General features: G+C 37.5%; 1 protein-coding gene across 1 annotated transcript in view; it reads left to right on the plus strand.

The window, feature by feature from the left end:
* Nucleotides 1-16670, plus strand: part of AOPEP (aminopeptidase O (putative)) — a 207280-nt gene extending 190610 nt beyond the window's left edge. The window contains exons 15-17 of the mRNA XM_070938690.1: nt 10500-10586; nt 13279-13419; nt 16478-16670. Coding sequence (XP_070794791.1) covers nt 10500-10586; nt 13279-13419; nt 16478-16495 — 246 coding nt within the window. The 3' untranslated portion in view covers nt 16496-16670. The remainder of the gene's footprint in view (nt 1-10499; nt 10587-13278; nt 13420-16477) is intronic.
* The last annotated feature ends 2360 nt before the right edge of the window (nt 16671-19030 follow it).

A 19030-nucleotide genomic window follows, 5' to 3' on the forward strand; every position in this document is an offset into this window, starting at 1 on the left:
AATTGTAAGCCAAAGATCTGTTGAAAGAGTACCACAGCCAGGAATCAGTAAATCCTGATTATAAAAGTTATAAAATTATAAAAGTTATAATTTTAATGGAACATATTGAAAGTTAGTTGGTTGTATATATCCAATTATTCTACAGTCATTGTAAGAACAAGAATATAATTAATTATACAGAATTGAAATGGTTGTATTTGCATCATTTGAACTGAGGAAATTGTCTCAATTCAAAGTGGGGAAAGGGTATTTGGTGGATATGCTAGTTTTCTAATTAATTACACTCTTTTGTTTGAAGTTTACTCATGTATTAAAATTCTTCCCCCCCCCCCCCCCCAAAATAGATGACGTAGAGCAAAGGAATCCAAGCCAGTGATGGCTCACCCAGATTTAACTGACTATAGCTGATTAGTTTGAGATGGGTGAGCAGTATTTCCTAAAGCAGGAGTGTCAAACTCACATCGTCACAGCGGTGTCACGTGACATATCGGGACTTTCCCCCCACCTTTGCTAAACTGGGTGTGGACAGCGTGTGATGCTTCCCTCCCGTGGGCCAGGTGTTTGACAGCCCTGTCCTAAAGAGAATACCTACCTGTATTTAACCACAAGTGTCTAACTACAGGTATCTTGACCTGGAATGGGGAAAGGTTTAGTTTCTTAGCAATCATATCCAATGGATACGAGCAGAATGGATCAATGGTATTTCTCTTCCTTTCCAAGCTAATTTCAAAGTAGATTTTGTTTGCCTTTATAACTATTACCCACATGATCAAGTCTGACTATATAATGCTCTTTTGGGAATTCAGCATTTCTATTATTTATTTATTTATTTACTTGGTAAATTTATATGCCGCCCATCTCGCTACCAAGAGCAACCTTTTACAGTGTGATCACTAATTACTTTTGTATGTATGATCACTACATATTTTTCTTTCTTTCTTTCTATGGACCATGCCTATAACATATACGCGCTCTTAAACTACTGCTAAGCCAAACAACACTGATTTTTAAAAGTGATAAAGATACATTTGCCCTTAAAAGTTGCAGCAAATTCATGGATATGGAGCAGTTTTGTTTCAAAGGAAACAACGGTACTGTATTTCCAATGTAAGGATTGCCAAGGATCTATAGGCCTCTCTTTTTTAACCAAAGATGCTTTTTTTTACCTGGGATCATATTGCAATTACAGATGGCAGCCCTGTGATCCTTGGATAAGAAAACAGTTGCTTTAAGGAGTTGATCCCAGGTGCTACATAAGGCCCCCCCCCCCAATTTTAAATCATCATTTCCCTTTGAATCCAAAATGCTGCATTCCTACTTACTTCTTTCTATATCAAATAAATTAACTGCTTTTGATACATTACAGAACTTTGTTGACCCAGGGTAGTCCGAAGTTTGGGGCTTCAGGTCGATATTATTCTACTCCCAGAAATGAAACCTTTTAGCTGGAAAGCTTGGGGATGAACAGGGGGTCTTATCTATAAGCCCGAGCCAACCATTTTTTCAGGGGTTAACATGCTTACGTGAGGGGACAATATGTGTTACACTGAGCAGTGTGCAAGATGGTAAGCAGATGAAGCCAACTCTGCAACATGTGCTCGGTAGCATGTGAACATTTACTGTAATGCAGCTGGTTATGGGAGTTGAATTCAGGGTTATTTTAGCAGTTGTGGTATTATTGTGGATCTGATAGTCTGGAAACTATTATTATGTGAATTCTTAATTACAGGATAGCCTAATCTTTGATCTAAATGTTAATGTCTCTAATCATTTCTTTAGCTCTTTCATTTTAAGCAGAAGTAATAATGTTTACTTTGCAAAATGCTTGATGTTTATTAAGTAAACTGTCCTTCATCCTTGCAGATATCAAGAGGGGTTATAACTTCACTTAAGTACCCTCCTAATAACATCAAGGTTTATCTTGTGTATCATGAGAAGTAATTTCTGTGATTGTGAGGTTTTTGTTTTTGTTTTGATACCGCTGGAATAGAACTAGCAGCAAAAGTTTATTAGTACATGGCTTTTTTCTATGTACAATTTCCTTACCTAGAAATAACAGGATGTATATGCTGTTTGAATATGTGAATAAGTCTGTTCTTGGCAGCTGATTTTTATTCTGGTTTCAATAAATTTATGAAGCTATAAGGATCTGAAAGCTTCTGAAGTTATAGTAATATATTGTATAGGATCTTTTGTTTCTTTTGTATTATAACGTGGAATAATTTACAATTCAAAACTGTTTTTTTTTCCCCTGACATCTTTAAAATTAAAACCAGCCATTAACTCCCTGAAGTTGGTGGACTTTTTCTAAAGACTAAAGTAATAGTTTTGTGTTTTTTTTTAATAAAGCATATGTTCTGAATTACTTGTCTTTTAGATTGTATTTGCAAGTCACTGACTAAACCATTTTCTTCTTATATTTTCTTGTTTGTGCATAAGCCGATTCTCAAACTTATAAGTGAACATATCTGTTGAAATAATTATTTTAAGAAGAAATTAACAAAATAGTCAAAATGCTGATTTTGTTGATTTGTTACAATAAGTTTGCAACACATTTTTTCCAAGTGGAAGAAATTATTAAATGCTCTGATTTTCATCCCAAATTAACACAAGAATTTAGAATTTATACAGGCCATTGCTTTCAGTTATTTACTTTTAAATAAAGACTGTTTTCTGTAGTAGGGTTTTTTTTTCATCCTCCAGGCCAGGAAAATTAAGAAAATATTCTTATGGATTTGTTGCTTCTTTTCATGTTTCTCTAAATGGATAATAGTTTAATTTGGTAAGGTATGATATGCATTATTTCTAAACTGTTTGCCAAACCAGATTATAAAACTAGGTTCAGTTTGTTTGATTGTAACCTGTTAGGGTGTGTGTAAAAAGTATTTGTTGCTTGTGCAACGAGCAGAGCAGAAACACACAGGGAAGGAGATAAACGTCCAGCTCATGTGAGAATAATACTTTATAGATAACAAACAGTCTCGGTGTAAGTAAAACAGTCCAAGGTCATAAACAGTAATATCAGTCCAGTAAGTATCTTCCCTTACCAAAGCAAACAGACTTTAGTAACTCTTGGTATACAGTACCATATAATAGATGCAGTAAGCAACAGGATACAATCAGGTATCAATCCAGAAGAAGCAGGAAGAACCAGGAAGAACGAACGCTTCTCTGTGCTGCTTATTTATGCACTGTAGCCTAATTACAGGGTTCAGCAAACCCTGATTACGTGGCTCAGTTGTTTCTTAAAGAAACAGATATTGCCTGACCAACAAGTTAGGAGTAAGCTGCAAGCTAAACCTAACATTCTCCCCATTGGGCAGGATAATATACACAATAGATACAGAAACAAAAATACACATCCAAATTATACATTGTACAGTGGTATCAGTCACATTTCAGATTCTTAATCCAAATCTTTCACAACAATTGGTGTGTTTAATGGCACCTTGCGCTTTGGTAAAAGTATCGGCAATATTGTCCTCTGATGCGCAATATTCCAATGTAATCATGTTATCCTTAACACATTGCCGAACATTCAGATAACGTATATCAGTGTATTTAGTCCTTGTCTTTACAGCAAGATTCGTTGCCATTTTAATGGCTGCCTGGTTATCCTCATAAACCATAATAGGATAATCCATTTTGAATCCAATATCTTCCATCAACTGTTTATAATAAATCAGTTCAGTACATGTAAGTGATAGACAAGAAAACTCCGCTTCCATGGTAGACAAACTGATGTGTTTCTGGCGAATTGATTTCCATCCAATCAGGCAGTTATCCAACATGATTGCTATTCCAGACGTAGATTTTCTGGCAAAACTGGCATCAGCATATGCCTTTAATATCATATTGGCATTTGGTTCTAAATACATAGCAAAATGCAATGTTCTTTTAAGATACCTAAGAACACGTTTAGCAGCCTGCCAATGCCTATCAGTAGGCTCTGAACTATATTGTGCTAGTTGATTAACACTAAAAGCTATATCAGGCCGTGTCCAGTTGCTCAAATACGACAAACTGCCTATTAATGATTGATACAGTTCTTTACTGAACTGTGGACTCTGCAAACTATCCTGCTGGAATTCTTGTGCCATAGGAGTCTTGGCAGGTTTACATAATTCCATCTCATATTTTTTCAACAATTTGCAGATCTTATTGGACTGTGAAATTTTAAATCCTCTAGATGTTTTCAGGATATCCAGCCCTAGATAATGCCGTATATGTCCTAGATTTCTAAGTTTAAATTTTGTTTGCAACTGACCGATAATCTCTCTGGCCTCAGCGTCAGTTCTGGTAATTATGGCAATGTCGTCTGTAAAGAGTAACAAGAATGAAACACATCCATCCTGTTCTTTTTTAAACAGACATTTATCTGCTACGCCCTCATAGAACCCAATGTTATGTAATTCCTGCACTATACATTGGTTCCACTCGTAACCTGATTGCCTTAAACCATATAGGCTTTTTTGTAGCCTCCAACACTCAGTTCTATCCTGTGTATCATAACCAGGAGGTTTCTTCATATATATTGTATGCCTCAACGGAGCGTTCAAGTAAGCTGTCTCGACATCTATATGAGTAATAGAGCATTTATTTCTAGCTGCCCAAACAAGCATCGTTCTCAAAGTGCTCGCTCGTAGACTTGGAGCAAAAACTTCATCATAGTCTTTATCTGTCTGTGAGAACCCTTGTGCAACAAGCCGAGCTTTATGGGTTACTACCCCATCTACACTTTTCTTTACCTTATAGACCCACCTACAGCCTATAAGTTTCTCATTTGGTGGTATTCTTACAACTTCATAGACACCAAGCCTCTTCAATGAATCAATTTCTCTATCCATTGCCTCTTGCCAGGCTTTTTGCTCCTTTTCTGGATATAATTTTATATCATGATAACTGGATGGTTCGATATCTACTTGGCAAACCACTGTGGCTTTATAGCGATCTGGTGGATGCCGGTCCCTGGAAGATCGTCTAGGCATAACAGGACTAACATCAGGTATATTGTGTTCATCCTCCCCTAACCCTGATTCCTGTTCCTGTTCTTCCACCTTAATAGATGGTTTATCATCCATCTCAGATGAACTATCATCAGGAATATGGTCTACCTTAACATCAATATCTGTAAAACCATAGTCTGCTTTTTCTAACCTGTCCCAGCCTTCATGTTCTAGGAATTTAGCACTAGCGCTACACAAAACTTTTGTTGTTCCTGTTTCCCAGAACCTATAGGACCTATGGTTAGCCTCATAGCCAACAAAAATCATTTTCTTTGCTCTCTGTTGGTCCTTCCTTCTCTGACTAATTGGTATATGCACCCAGGCTGGTGCACCAAAAGTATGTATATAACTTAAATCAGGCTTCCTCCCGTGCCATAAAGTAAAAGGTATTTTTCCTGTAGAGGAGTGCACCACATTATTTAAAATATGATTGGCACATAGTATTGCTTCTCCCCACAATTTATCAGGTAAACAAGCATCAGCCAGCATAGTCCTAGTCATAGCTTGTAGGGTCTGGCCTCTTCGTTCTATATATGCATTATGTTCTGGCCGAAAAGGGGCAGAACGTTTATGCTGTATCCCAGCATCCTTCAAAAACTTAGCCAACTGATGGTTAGTAAACTCAGTTCCATTGTCGGTAACAATGCATTTCACCTTAAACCTCTGCTTCCTTTCTACAAAACGAAGCCAATTTGTGATACATTGGAACGTATCACTTTTGGACTTCATAAGGTAGCAAAAACCATATCTGGTAAAGTGATCAACTATACTCAAAATATAGCATGCTCCCCCTAAACTGGGTTTCTTTGGCCCTATTAAGTCTAAAAAGACTACCTCCAAAGGTTTAGTTGTTTTAAACCCATTGCAGCGGTTTGCAGGTGTAACTTTACTTTTATGCTGGTTACAGGTATTACAGTTCAGGTATTTGCTGCAAGCCCTTAATTTTATGCCATTAGACTGCTTAACAGTCAAATTCAACAACCTGAAATTCAGATGACCAAGCCTTCTATGTAATAAATGTACGCATTCATCATGAGGCTTTACATTTCCAAATTTAGCTTTTGACTGAACTAACAGTAATGACTTATCTCTAATAACAAATAAGTCGTTTTCTAATTCTGCAGTAACTACAGTGCCTTCACATTCCAGCAAACATTTGTTGTTTTTAAAAGTTACTGTAAACCCAGAATGTAGTAATGACTTTACAGATAAAAGGTTATATTTCAAACTAGGGATATAAAGCATGGGTAAAGGGTGCTTACTAATAGAACATTGAACAAGTCCCTCCCCAGCTACAGTCACATTCCAGCCATTAGCTAATTTGACCTTTTTAGTACTTTTCTTCATATTTAGAAACAGTTTTCTGTTTTTTGTTATTGATTGAGAGGCACCGCTATCAATCACCCACCAATCATCTTTTATATTATTAGATGAACTGGTTGCTAAATTACACCCTTTCCTGGGTTTAGCAGAGTTTCTAGCAGACACTTTCTTATTTTTACAATATTTTGCAATGTGCCCCTTAGCCCCACATGCATAACAGCGTTTAACAATATTAACATTCTCATATACAGCTTCCACTTTTGGTTGCTGTGGCATCCTTAACTGGTCTCGTTCTTGCCTACGTTTGGCCTCATCCAGTAACCTACCAGTTATACTGGCCAATGTTAGTTCATCTCTAGACAATACTTCTAATGATGAAACAAAAGAGTCATAACTGTCATCCAACGATGAAAGAATAATATAAACTTGCTGCAGTTCAGTAAACACAAGGTCTTTCTCATGTAGCTCCTGGAAAAGCCCTGTCATGGAGTCCAGGTGAGCCATCATGTCTCCTCCTTTCTGAAGATGTAAGCGAAATAATTTCCGTGTCAGGTAGATATGGACACCCACAGAGTCACGAACGTAGAGCTTCTTTAGCTTTGACCAACACCTCGCAGCAGACTCTTCGCCCCGGAAATGGACAAGTTGCTGGTCTCCCAGTGTCAGGCCAATGATGCATAAAGCACGCTCGTTGTCCCTGTGAAACTTCGCTATCTTTTTGGCATCTTCTTCGTCAGCAGCATTCAGTGCAGTTATGTCCGGTGGATTATTAACCGTGTCCCACAGTCCTTCTTTTCGCAAAAGTAGACAGCATTTTGTGGACCAGGTAACATAGTTTGTTCCATCCAACCGGGTTATAGTAGAATAACTTGTACCTTGCTCAAAAGCCATCATCTTGACTACTACACCCACTGCCTGCACTTCTCACTTCCACAAAAACAAATTAAAGAGCCCTGGAACGTTCTGGGCCCATAACCAATGTTAGGGTGTGTGTAAAAAGTATTTGTTGCTTGTGCAACGAGCAGAGCAGAAACACACAGGGAAGGAGATAAACGTCCAGCTCATGTGAGAATAATACTTTATAGATAACAAACAGTCTCGGTGTAAGTAAAACAGTCCAAGGTCATAAACAGTAATATCAGTCCAGTAAGTATCTTCCCTTACCAAAGCAAACAGACTTTAGTAACTCTTGGTATACAGTACCATATAATAGATGCAGTAAGCAACAGGATACAATCAGGTATCAATCCAGAAGAAGCAGGAAGAACCAGGAAGAACGAACGCTTCTCTGTGCTGCTTATTTATGCACTGTAGCCTAATTACAGGGTTCAGCAAACCCTGATTACGTGGCTCAGTTGTTTCTTAAAGAAACAGATATTGCCTGACCAACAAGTTAGGAGTAAGCTGCAAGCTAGTGTTTGAGTGGCTTATTCTCAGATAAATGTGCTTGAAGTTGCATCCATAAGCATATTAACATCTGTATAGACAACTAAACCCAAATTTTGAACCACTTCTGGAAATAAGAAATTAGCCCATGTCCCTTCTTTGGCAAATTTTTCTGGAGCAGCCAAAGCTCAAGTCCAAATTGGATGAATTTACAAGTTGTTAATTTGAGACATGGGAAGCATGAAAGAGATCTGGCATCAATTCTGAGGTTCTTGATCAGGTTTGAACTGTGCCATGTGGAAAGAGGGATAGTCTGCAAAATGAATCATTTTATTCCACAATTGTTTATATTTCGATAATCACTAAGAATAAACAGAAAAGCACTGAATATATTGCTTTTTTGTTTGTTTGTTTGTTGTATTGTTAATCCTAATTTCATTACTGTATAGAGCTTGCCTAAATATAGGGACACGGTGGCTCAGTGGCTAAGACACTGAGCTTGTCAATTGAAAGGTCAGCAGTTCGAATCCCTAGTGCCACGTAACGGGGTGAGCTCCCGTTACTTGTCCCAGCTTCTGCCAACCAAGCAGTTCGAAAGCACGTAAAAAATGCAAGTAGAAAAATAGGGACCACCTTTGGTGGGAAGGTAACAGTGTTCCGTGCTCCTTTGGCGTTTAGTCATGCTGGCCACATGACCACGGAGATGTCTTTGGACAGCGCTGGCTCTTCGGCTTTGAAACAGAGATGAGCACTGCTCCCTAGAGTTGGGAACGATTAGCACATATGTGCGAGGGAACCTTTACCTTACCTTTAAATACATAAAGACCCAAAATCAAATAAATGGGAATTGTTCTGCCTATTTCACCACATCCTACTAAATTGTTAGTATTTGATCTTTTGTAGCTATTGATTAATTTGCTATTGAGGCATGATATGTTATCAATTGATCAGTGTGATGGCCCTTTATGTTTCTACTCCTTCTGTTGCCATAGAGTAGGGTGAGGAAGCACTAGGAGGGGAGGGGAGAATAGTTGATAGCCTATCAGCAACTTGGCAAAAGATATGTTTTTTCTTCCGTATTTGCTCAATAAGTAAAAACTTGTGTTGAAGCAAGTAGTTCATTATAGCTGACAAGATTATGGAGACGATAGTACAATCATGGCTTATACCAAAATTCTTGTAACAGAATTAAAACTGCTGTTTTCACTACCGTTTCCATCTGTGGGTTTTTTCCCATGGAGGCCCAAAAACTTCCTAGACCAGTGATGGTGAACCTTTTTGGCACCGAGTGCCCAAACCGTAACGCACGTGTGTGCACCAGAGCCCCAGAAACGTGGAGACAAGCTGGCCGGTGTGCATGTGTGTGCCAGCCACCTGGTGTTCTGGTTTCCGGCTCGCACATGCGCCAGCTAGCTGCTCTTCACGCGCCCCGGAGCCTCAGAAACTTAGACCTGCACACCAGCCAGCTGGTGTTCGGGTTTCCAGGGTTCTGACACGCGTGAAAATCAGCTGGACCTTTGAAAGAGACAGAATTGGCAGAATTTCCCAAGAAATTCTGCTTGGGAAAGAATTTCCGGGCACGAATTGAGAACCAACCACAATACCCTCTTACCTTCATTCTCCAGACTGCCTCAATTTCTGTTTTGGGGAGAGCTTAAAAAAAAAAAAAAGTGCTGTTGTCCCTCTATAGCACAGGACTATTGAACTGTGTGAATGTGGGTGAATGTAAGTGCTACAATCAGTTGAAAGTAATCTCTGGGACAATTTCTTTATGGAGAGATTCACATGACAGACTCCACTAATTCAAGTTCATACATCCTCTTGCCTGTATGGGAAAACAGTTCCCAAGCTGAATGCGTAGTTCTGTGGCACAACTCTCCAGTAATTTGGGGGATTATATACATTCCTTCAGTGGTGAAATCCTCGGCGGTTTGCCACCACTTCGCTGCCCGCGCATGCGCAGTGCGTGCCAAATGCACACTGCGCACATGCATGCACAGTTCATGCCAAATACACTGCGCGTGGAAAAAGGAGGCTTAAGAAGTTAAGTAGAACAGCGAGGGGGGGGAACAGTTGTGCCGCACAATTTAGATTTCCTGCTTTCTAGCGAATATAAATCGCGCAGCACAACTGATCATCGGAAATACTGGTTCGGATGAACCGATAGCTTTTTTTTACTACTGGTTCGCCCAAACTGGTAGCATTTCACCCCTGCATTCCTTCTATCCTCTTAAGCCAAGAATCCCAATTTAGATGTAATGCTAAACAAAGCCTTGATAACAAAACCTTGTTTTTCATCATTCTCAGTGGCACAAAAACCTACCAGCATTATCTCTTTCCCCCCCTAAAATTCTAATGAATTCTGGTTTAAATCTGAGCACTGTAAGAGCAGTTGCCATTTTTAACATGTCCTCCATGTATTTTTCTTTACTCTGAGAATCAGTTTGGAATAAATAAATAGTTTTAGGTTCTTTATAAATAAAAACATTTTCAGGCTGAAATATATTTTATCATGCTATTAAAAACTGGATTTGTTTGAAAAGATGATTTTACCTTTAATTATTTGATATTGTAACACTGATTGTTTTAGACTTACACTTTTTTTAATTACAATGGAGCCATGTTGCATTGTTAGCATGCCTGGTTAATACTAACAATCTAGGGGTAAAATGGAAGGGGGTTTTTTGAGGGGGGAAAACACTTTAAAAAGTGTTAATAATTTAAATGTCACAGCCGCATTTTAATAAGCGCTTAAATAATTTATTTTTTTCTGTCTTGCAAAAGGTTCGACATCGATGGTGTGAGATGATTATTAAACACAAGTATGTGGCAGGATATGCTGATGTTGAGAAATTTCTCAAGGAAGACCAGGTCAGTGTTGTTTAGGTACCCTTATTGTATTGCCAAATACTACATAAATTGCACAATACAGATATATAGGAAATGATCCTTCAGAGGTGCAACCAATATAAATCCTGCTTTTTGTTCAAATTTGTGCTAAAATTTGACTAAGGGTTCTTTACTGTGGCCTCAACATTGCTTATTTAGGAGCGCAATCAAGATCAGATCTCTTGCTCTGATCTCGGAGCGGAGATGTCCAACCTTAGAGTAGAAATTCAACTTCTGAAAGCTCCTTTTTGCCTCTTTTTGCCCCTGTTGAATTTTCTTCATCTTAAATTCTGTCACTGTTGCTCATTGGCAGAGGGAATATTAATTCCCTCTGGGAAATACAAGGAAAATACAAATTAAAACAAATATGTGTGTGGCATCAGCACTTCTGATATTACATACTGTTCACATAATTAGACCACATACAGCAAGGGACCCCCAACCCCTGGTCTGCGGACTGGCAGAAACCAGCCCCTGCAAACAAGTGAAGCCCCATCCACGGGATGCAGGCAGTACGTGAAACCAAGCCTCCTCCAGTCTGCAGAAAAACTCCACAGAACTGGTCCCTGGAGCTCAAAAGGTTGGGGGTCCACTGACTTACAGGATTGTCAGTCATTCATTATTATAAGCTGCTATCACCACATGTATTAAAGTACAAAATAAACATTTATGCATTTTTAAAAAGTGTGTGTGAAAATTATTGGGTTTTTTTTCCTCTTTTTGCTGAAAAAGTCTATCCATTATTTTTTTTAATGAATCTTCGAAGGGGGGGGGGAAGTATGCAAACTCTGGAATGATACCATTTGAAATCAAACCAGTGTCCTTTTGTTCCTGTCTTGAAAGAGTATTTAGTTGTTCAAAAGTCTGAACCAAATGCCAATATGACCAGTTAATATTTAAGATAATAGAATTTCCAATTCTAAACTTGGATGTTTGAACTATAGAAAATGATGATGAAATAATCAAGTCAGAGTTGGAATTTTTAGTGATGGATTTCCATTTCATTTTGGAAGTGACAGATTCTTAGAAGCCCAGCAAAGAGACGATAATGTCCAATTTAAATCATGTATGCTGGTTTATTTCTACTTTAATGCAGAATTCCTCTCCTTGAGAGAAGTTTGCATCGTTTAGTAATAAATGCATAACAGAAAGGAGAGAAATTTTAGATTGACCCATTTTTCTTCCTTCTTCTTCCTTCCTATTTGTAAGAAATAGAAACAAGGGAAGCGTATTATTTCAAGCACAAAGAGAACAAAATAATTTTTCAAAAACGGTGTAGGTTGTCTAAGTGTACAAAGTTATCATGCAATCCCAGGCTTTTAAAAGCCTATCACTATGGAAGACGAAAGGCAAATTACACTGGAAAGAATATTTCCCACCTAGGCTATCTCTCCTGAGAAAGTTTTCTTCCTGATAACCATTCTTTCTGATTTGGAGAAGTTTCTCAAGAGTTATGAGATATTAGAATTCAAGTTGGTAGAAAGTATTTTCATATCCTGGTTTCATGTGTAGACTTTTATCCATTAATGCCTGTCATAATTGTTAAGTACTGTGATGGTGAGTTTTGTAACTATCCATTGCTTTTTGTCTCCAAAACTGTTTTAGTCTGTTTTGATATTTTACTCTTTCTTTTCTCCAATTCCTCATTTTCTTAGGATCCAGTTCTAAATAATTTAGAATTGGTGGCTCTTGTGTAGTTTTTAAAATCAGTTATGGGGAGAGAGGAAAAAGGTGAGTGTATACGCTGTGTGGAGAGGATTAGGTTTTTTCTTCATATCACCACTGGCACTGAGGAAGATATGTAGACCCCCCTCCCCCCTCCCTCAAGTACTGCTTTGGCTACAAATGGTAATAATAGCAATAAAAAAAGAGTGGACAAAATTTGTGTCTTCCTTCTATCATCTAATCTGTTTTTCAACTTTGGAAGTTGCATTTCTTTAAAATGTCTTCGCAATGGTTCATCTATCAGAATCGTCTCTTCAGTATGGATGAAAAAAGTCCACCCAATATTGTGTGGAGCCCTAAATTAGATGAATACTGTCACAATTAAATCTTGCCCAAAACTGGTCCAAAATTAACGGGTCCATAACTGACTTCAATTCCCATTGCTTTCACCAGGACCAAATGGCCTCTTGCATTGAGGTCAATTAATTTTTGTTTCATGTCTATTTGATATCTTGCATTTGCTCCCTTCAAAATTAAGCTACACCTTTTAATAAATGTGTCTCCAAAACTTTTTCAAGGAATTATTCCATCAATTAAGATTTCATCTATAAATGATATATGGGGATTTTCATGAAATATTATTGAATTTCTTGTTGTCTTCCCACTTGGGAGTTCTACTTCTGAAATGCCACAATACTTTGGAATAATTTGGAACGTTCACATGCCAAGTAAATTGGTTTTTCGTAGAACATCTAAGTCATGTTTCTATTTCTATATTCAAGGTGGAAGTAAATTTCCATTGTTCAAACAGAAACTCATTTGTTCACTTAGGTTTTCCTTAGAGATAATTACATTTCAGTTTTGCTTGGGTTTCAGAAGAAATGACTGGTTGCGTTATGCTAAAGTCTCACAGGTAATTTTAATAACAGAAAAATTTACAAAGGTCTTATGTTATTTGAAAACATCATGAAATTATATATGCTATAGGATGACTTTCTTCCTCTTACAGGCAATGGGTGTCTACCTCTATGGAGAATTAATGTTGAATGAGGATGCAAAACAACAAGAAATTGCCTATAAAACTTTTGCTACAATCTGTGACATGGATGCATCCTCAGCTAAAGTAGTGGCAGAAATGTTATCTGACAAGGTGATTTCTCCCCCCTCCCCTCAATAATTTAGTTGGGCACTTTCAAAGGCACAGCAGCTCTACCACAACAAAGCTTATAAGTGAATGAACAGAATAGTGTTATCAGATCTATTGTATCAAGTCATCTAAAATAGTGATATATCTTTGAATGGGTAAAAAGACTTTTGATATAATTCTTATAATATTGAAGAAAAAAAACCCCTGAAATTATCCTTATTTTATCAGTGAACAAATATTTTTTTTTCTGAATTGACCAATTTCTTCAAGAAAAAAGATAATTCAAACTATGTATCTGTTAAGTATTTGTAAGAGGTTGCAGCAACAGTTCATATGGAACTTATATAAGATTGTATGAAAAAATTCTGTATGGACTGGGATGATTTACAAGCCATTTAGTTTTCCTCATACTTGCTAGAATCTTTGCTATAGAGCTCAGTCAACTACAAAATCTTCTGAAATACTTACATAGTCATTTTTGAATTTTACAATATGCCAACTTTTTACTCAATCCTTTTTAACTTCATAAACATGAAGTATAATGGTTCCAATGTCAACCTTAAGGGGTATGAACATCTTAGAAAAAAATCTAACAACTAAGAACGACTTAGCTTTGATTTACTCTCACGCTTTGAACATCAAAAACCAGTTTCAAATGCTTAAAAGATATATAACGAATAACTTTGGTAGTTATAAGGCAAATTTAATTATAAAACACTTCCCTCATCTGTTTAGGACTTCTGGGATGTAATTTTATAATACATGTATGGAGTAATTAATTGGAGTACTTGAAGCATCCCTTCCAGCCCTGCATTCTGTAGGTGCAAATTGGGGGATCTCTCAGGTATGAAAGTTCAATATATGTAAAATGAAACTTCCAGGATTATGAAATTGCTTCCATAAATCATCTTCAGGAGACAGGTATCATCAATTCTGTGACCTGATTTGTAATCCTGTAACTCTTGCATCTTATTCCACATACTATAGAATGAAAGGAACTGACATAACGTCTTGCAGTTTAATAATTTGTAGCTTTTTTGGGTTGTCATTCTTTAAAATGATAGGAGTATGTTGTAAATCAGGAGTCCCCAGACCCCAGGCCATGGCCCACTACTATATGTAACTGGGCCATACAAGCTGCAGCCAATGTGCATGCATGTGCAGCTTAACTTATGCAAATGGCAGGCCGGTGCACATGCACACCTGTAGCTCAACTTGTGCAGATCAAGCTGTGCATGCATGCACGCTGGCCCATTGATCCAAGTTGAGCTGTGCACCCCCCCCCCCCCGCAGCCCAGTTCCCCAGCCCCCCGCACCTCCCCGGCTCCAAGTCGCAACGGTTGAGGACCACTGTTTTAAAAGGTTCATCGTGTGCCTCATATTACTTTAGAATAATTTCATTATCTTCATTAAAGATGCTTCATTTACTTGAACACCATTCTAATTGTTTTTAGAACTGATCTGTGGCCCTAATGTATTCTAATATGCGAATGAAATAAATGTGAAAGTTGTTTGTTTTTTAAGTCTCCAGTTCTCGGATAAAATTCTTATTACAGCTGACAGTTTGTACAGATTCCATTCCTGTTTTGGTTGTTTGGGTTCCTGGCATGCTGATTTGTGATTTAAGATTAAAATCACATTGCCAGGGATTACCACATAACCATGACATTACCTTCTGTGGTTTACTTCATGATGGTCTCATACAGCTTCTTGGAACCTGCTACACTTAAGATACACAGAGAAGCTATTCAAGAACTTCAGCTGCTTTTTAACTATGTTCAGATGGAGACCTCTCTAGTGAGGTGCAGAGCTTAGCTGATTGGTGAACAGTGATTGATTTCCTCTTTGTTCACAGTGGCTAAGTTCTGCACCTGAAGAGAAGGCGAGATGCAAGCCGATCCTAAAATTTCAGACCCCGATTGCTCCTGCAGCGATTGTATCATAGCAAGTATTTTCACAGAATGCAGATGATAAACAATGAAGAAGCCACCCAATCCTTGTATGCTTCTGTATATCAAGAATGAAAAGAACCTTCATGGGGGAGAAAAATCCAGGTTTAGTTACAGCAGAGAAGTAATCAGCTACATTAAAAGAAGTTTGCTATACTTGGTTTTCTTAGCAATTACGATACTAATGTAGTGTATCAGCTCAAGAATGCCTTTCCGCCTCTGAAGCCTTTTATATTTGCCTTTAAAACGAACTTAGCATTTAAGTATCCAAGTTGCAAGTTGTAATAAACTGGACAGATTACTATTGTTTCTAATAAATCCTTTTTTTTTTTTGTTGGTATGGGAGCTGCCCCTCGCAGCAGTTGCTGTTCCAGACTGTTGATGGACCCGTCCTCCGGTGCCTACTGAGCTGATATCAGTTCTGATTTTATATACTGGCTCAGTTCAGCAGGAACAGGAGTCGAGCCCCAAAGCAAAAACCAAAACCAAACAGAAAATCTTTTCTGAGTACACAGATGTCGCTGAACACTAATGTTTACTTCAAAGCTAGGACAGACTGATATTTTGATGGGAAGCACAAATCCTTATGTGGGCTACCCAGCCACAATCCTGTAGAAAACACAATGATTAAGTATGTGTAGGTTGCGTCAAGGAATTCTTAACTCGAGCAACAAATGTAATGAGTAATCTCTTGAACACTTTATTCTTCCAATGTTTTCCGAAAGGATAGTTGTGAACTTTCTTGTTGTTTTCTTCAAAGATATATCCTAGACACAACAACTGTGATAATTGCATAGTTAGAAGTTCCTTACAGCATTCTGGTGTGATTTTTCCCTTGTTATGGAACACCACAGCCTCCTGCCTTCTCAAATTGCACAGAAGCTGACAGGAAACCTGATAGTCACAGAACATCAAGTTACCAATGCTGCAATTCTTTCCCACTGTCTGCATTCAAGAAAAATTAGAGTGGCAGAGAAGCCATCTTAAGAAGTGGAGTTGTAAAGAAGTCATTCCATTTATTATTAACACTTTGCATGACTGTTTTTTTTTTTTTTTTAAAGTATTGCTTCACTGTGATAGAATAATAAGTTTTACCACTGTTTCCCTTACAGGAAAGGCAGAGACTTTAACTATTTGTTGTTAGTCGTGAAGTCGTGTCCGACCCATCATGACCTATTTGTTACCAATGCTGGTGGTATTAGAATTTCTTTGATTCTGGACATCAAAGGGAAAATTATGTTGCTGCTAAAACAATCTGCTGAAAAATGTTTTATGCAGAGTATATCTCTTTCTGGAAGGTGACAGAAACCAGGAAGAACAAGTCCTTCATCTCCCTCATAGTACAATACAATTATGATTGTGAATCCAAGGCCAAAAAGACAAAAGAAATATACAAAGAGCTAAAAACACTTCAATCAAGGGAATATTATGTGCTAATTTAAATTGAACCTAATATTAAAGTGAGGGTTACTGATTTTGTTACTGTATAAGACCCTAACTCAGTCACACTATAATATAGGCATAGTGTTAAGCAATACTCGTGAAATATTGCTCTCTTGTGCTCAATGCTACCAGTTTCACTCAAAGCAATATGATGCAACCTCAATAATCTGTGAATTTTATCAGTCCCTTCTTTGTAAAACATATTTTGTAAATAAACTGATTATGTAAACATTGTGACTTGAGTTTTTATTGCTTGAGACATATCTGTTAACTGTCTGTATATATACATGTGCTCAGTTTTCAATTGTCCGTGGATGTACTGAGTTAAAAATCTGCAGCCATGCCCTAGTTAGCTAAGAGGGGAGACACTCTATTAATCATGCATGTATCCAGTCAGTGTAACTCTATTTACCCCTTTTTGTCTCTCAAACCAAAGTAATGTTTCTAAATTTTAATCAGCTGAATTAAACTGCTAGCAGTCCTAAATTCAGCTCTGCAGACATCTGGAGCCTGCATGGCCTCTTACTGAGCTACAGCAATAGCTCTTACTGTAGACCTTTTGATGTATTCAAGAAAGGACCCAAACTATTCTTGAAAGAAGTTGTGCTCTATTTCACAGCCTTTTGCAAAGGATAAGGAAAAGCAGTTCATCATTTTGTTATGCCATTGTGAAAGATAACGGGCAGAGTAAGGGCATTCAGAAAGTAAAACACTACAAAGGAAACAATTATCTCATGATTTAAACTAAAGGTGATTGTTTTGTCAAATGTAGAACACTATACAACTCCATAAAAGCTCTGGATAGCATACTTTATTAACAACAAAACCATGAAGAAAAAAAGCAATCCACATCCAGAAAAAATATTTCGCTTTTGGTAAATGTCAGTTCTACATTCAAGCATTTCTCTTAAATGTGCATCCACTTCCATTCCATCACAGCTCTCCCGTTTAAAAAAGGAGACCTCTGTTGACATGTTTGGCCAATTAATTGCCAATTAATCCCCTTTAATGCCAAAGACATCAGACATGCATTCAGTAGTGTTGAGTACAAAGTAACAATATTTTGATGCTCACAAGATCAATTAATGTAAGTTTAGACAAGAGAAACCGAATGCCAGTGACATCTCTTTCCTTTTGTTTCGTATTTCATTCTGTTAGGTGTATGTTTTGTGTTCTGAATAAGAATTCAAGTTGGCTTTTGTTTGACATAAAAATAAGACTATATAACCTGCCTTCATAAAACATATGAAGAATATATAAAGTGTTAAAACAACAGATAGTCTTTAGCGCTGTTGTATATGGACCTGTTTCTGACATTAATGCATGGAAGATGAGTGATAGTGCACATATTCTTAATCCAAATGTGGAACATATAGAACACTATAGAAATAAAATCATTATCACAGCACAATTCATACATTTTCTTCCAGTTCCTCATGCTGAAATAATGATTTTATTTCTATAGTGTTCTTCCTCCTAAAAAGAGCCCAAGACCCAAGGTTAATTATGGAATTTGTATCAACTCTTAGAACCATATATATAGATTTTCCCAATGGCAATCTGTTCTTAATCTGGTGCTTCAGGTTTTCTAACAGATATACTCATTGCCACTGTAACTCAGTCCATCCACTCTGCTGGGTTTTTTTTTTTTAATCCTTTCCACCTTTCCCAATATTAGAGCCTTCTTCAGGTGTTCATGTAATGTATCCAAAGTAGGCTAATTTGAGTCTGGTCATTATTTTTCATTAGCCAATTAAAGAGAACTATGATTAATAATAAGAGAGGCTTAATGTGGAAAAGCCAAACCTTTAGCTGTTTGTAAAACGATTTCTTCTCTCTATATTTTATTATTGCTTAAAACAAAATGACAGTCTAGGGAGAAATCAACTACTGAAGGATTGCTGCTTGCCAATTGAAAGTTGGTTAGGTTGCTTGTGGGTTGGCAGGATGGCAATGGGGATGCAAGACTTCAGTCACAGTTATGGTGTCTGTAGAATGCTAGCCATTAAAAGGGCCTAGTCAGTTTGAGTATACTTAAGCCCTTCAGAAAGCAGCTCAAGGGCTTTTAACACCTTTTATAGACTCAGACAGTTGGTTGAAGGAATACAGCCAGAAAAAGCAAGGGAAACTGTTCTGGCATTTGGTATTAAATGGACCACCCCTGTGCAAATTCCCAGAATCAATGTTAAGATAGCATTTAAATTGCAACTATGAACATGCCT

The sequence above is a fragment of the Pituophis catenifer genome, unplaced genomic scaffold, assembly GCF_029215685.1.
Source record: "Pituophis catenifer annectens isolate HBS135680 unplaced genomic scaffold, rPitCat1.0.hap2 SCAF_2, whole genome shotgun sequence".
NCBI classification, from domain to species: Eukaryota; Metazoa; Chordata; class Lepidosauria; order Squamata; family Colubridae; genus Pituophis; species Pituophis catenifer.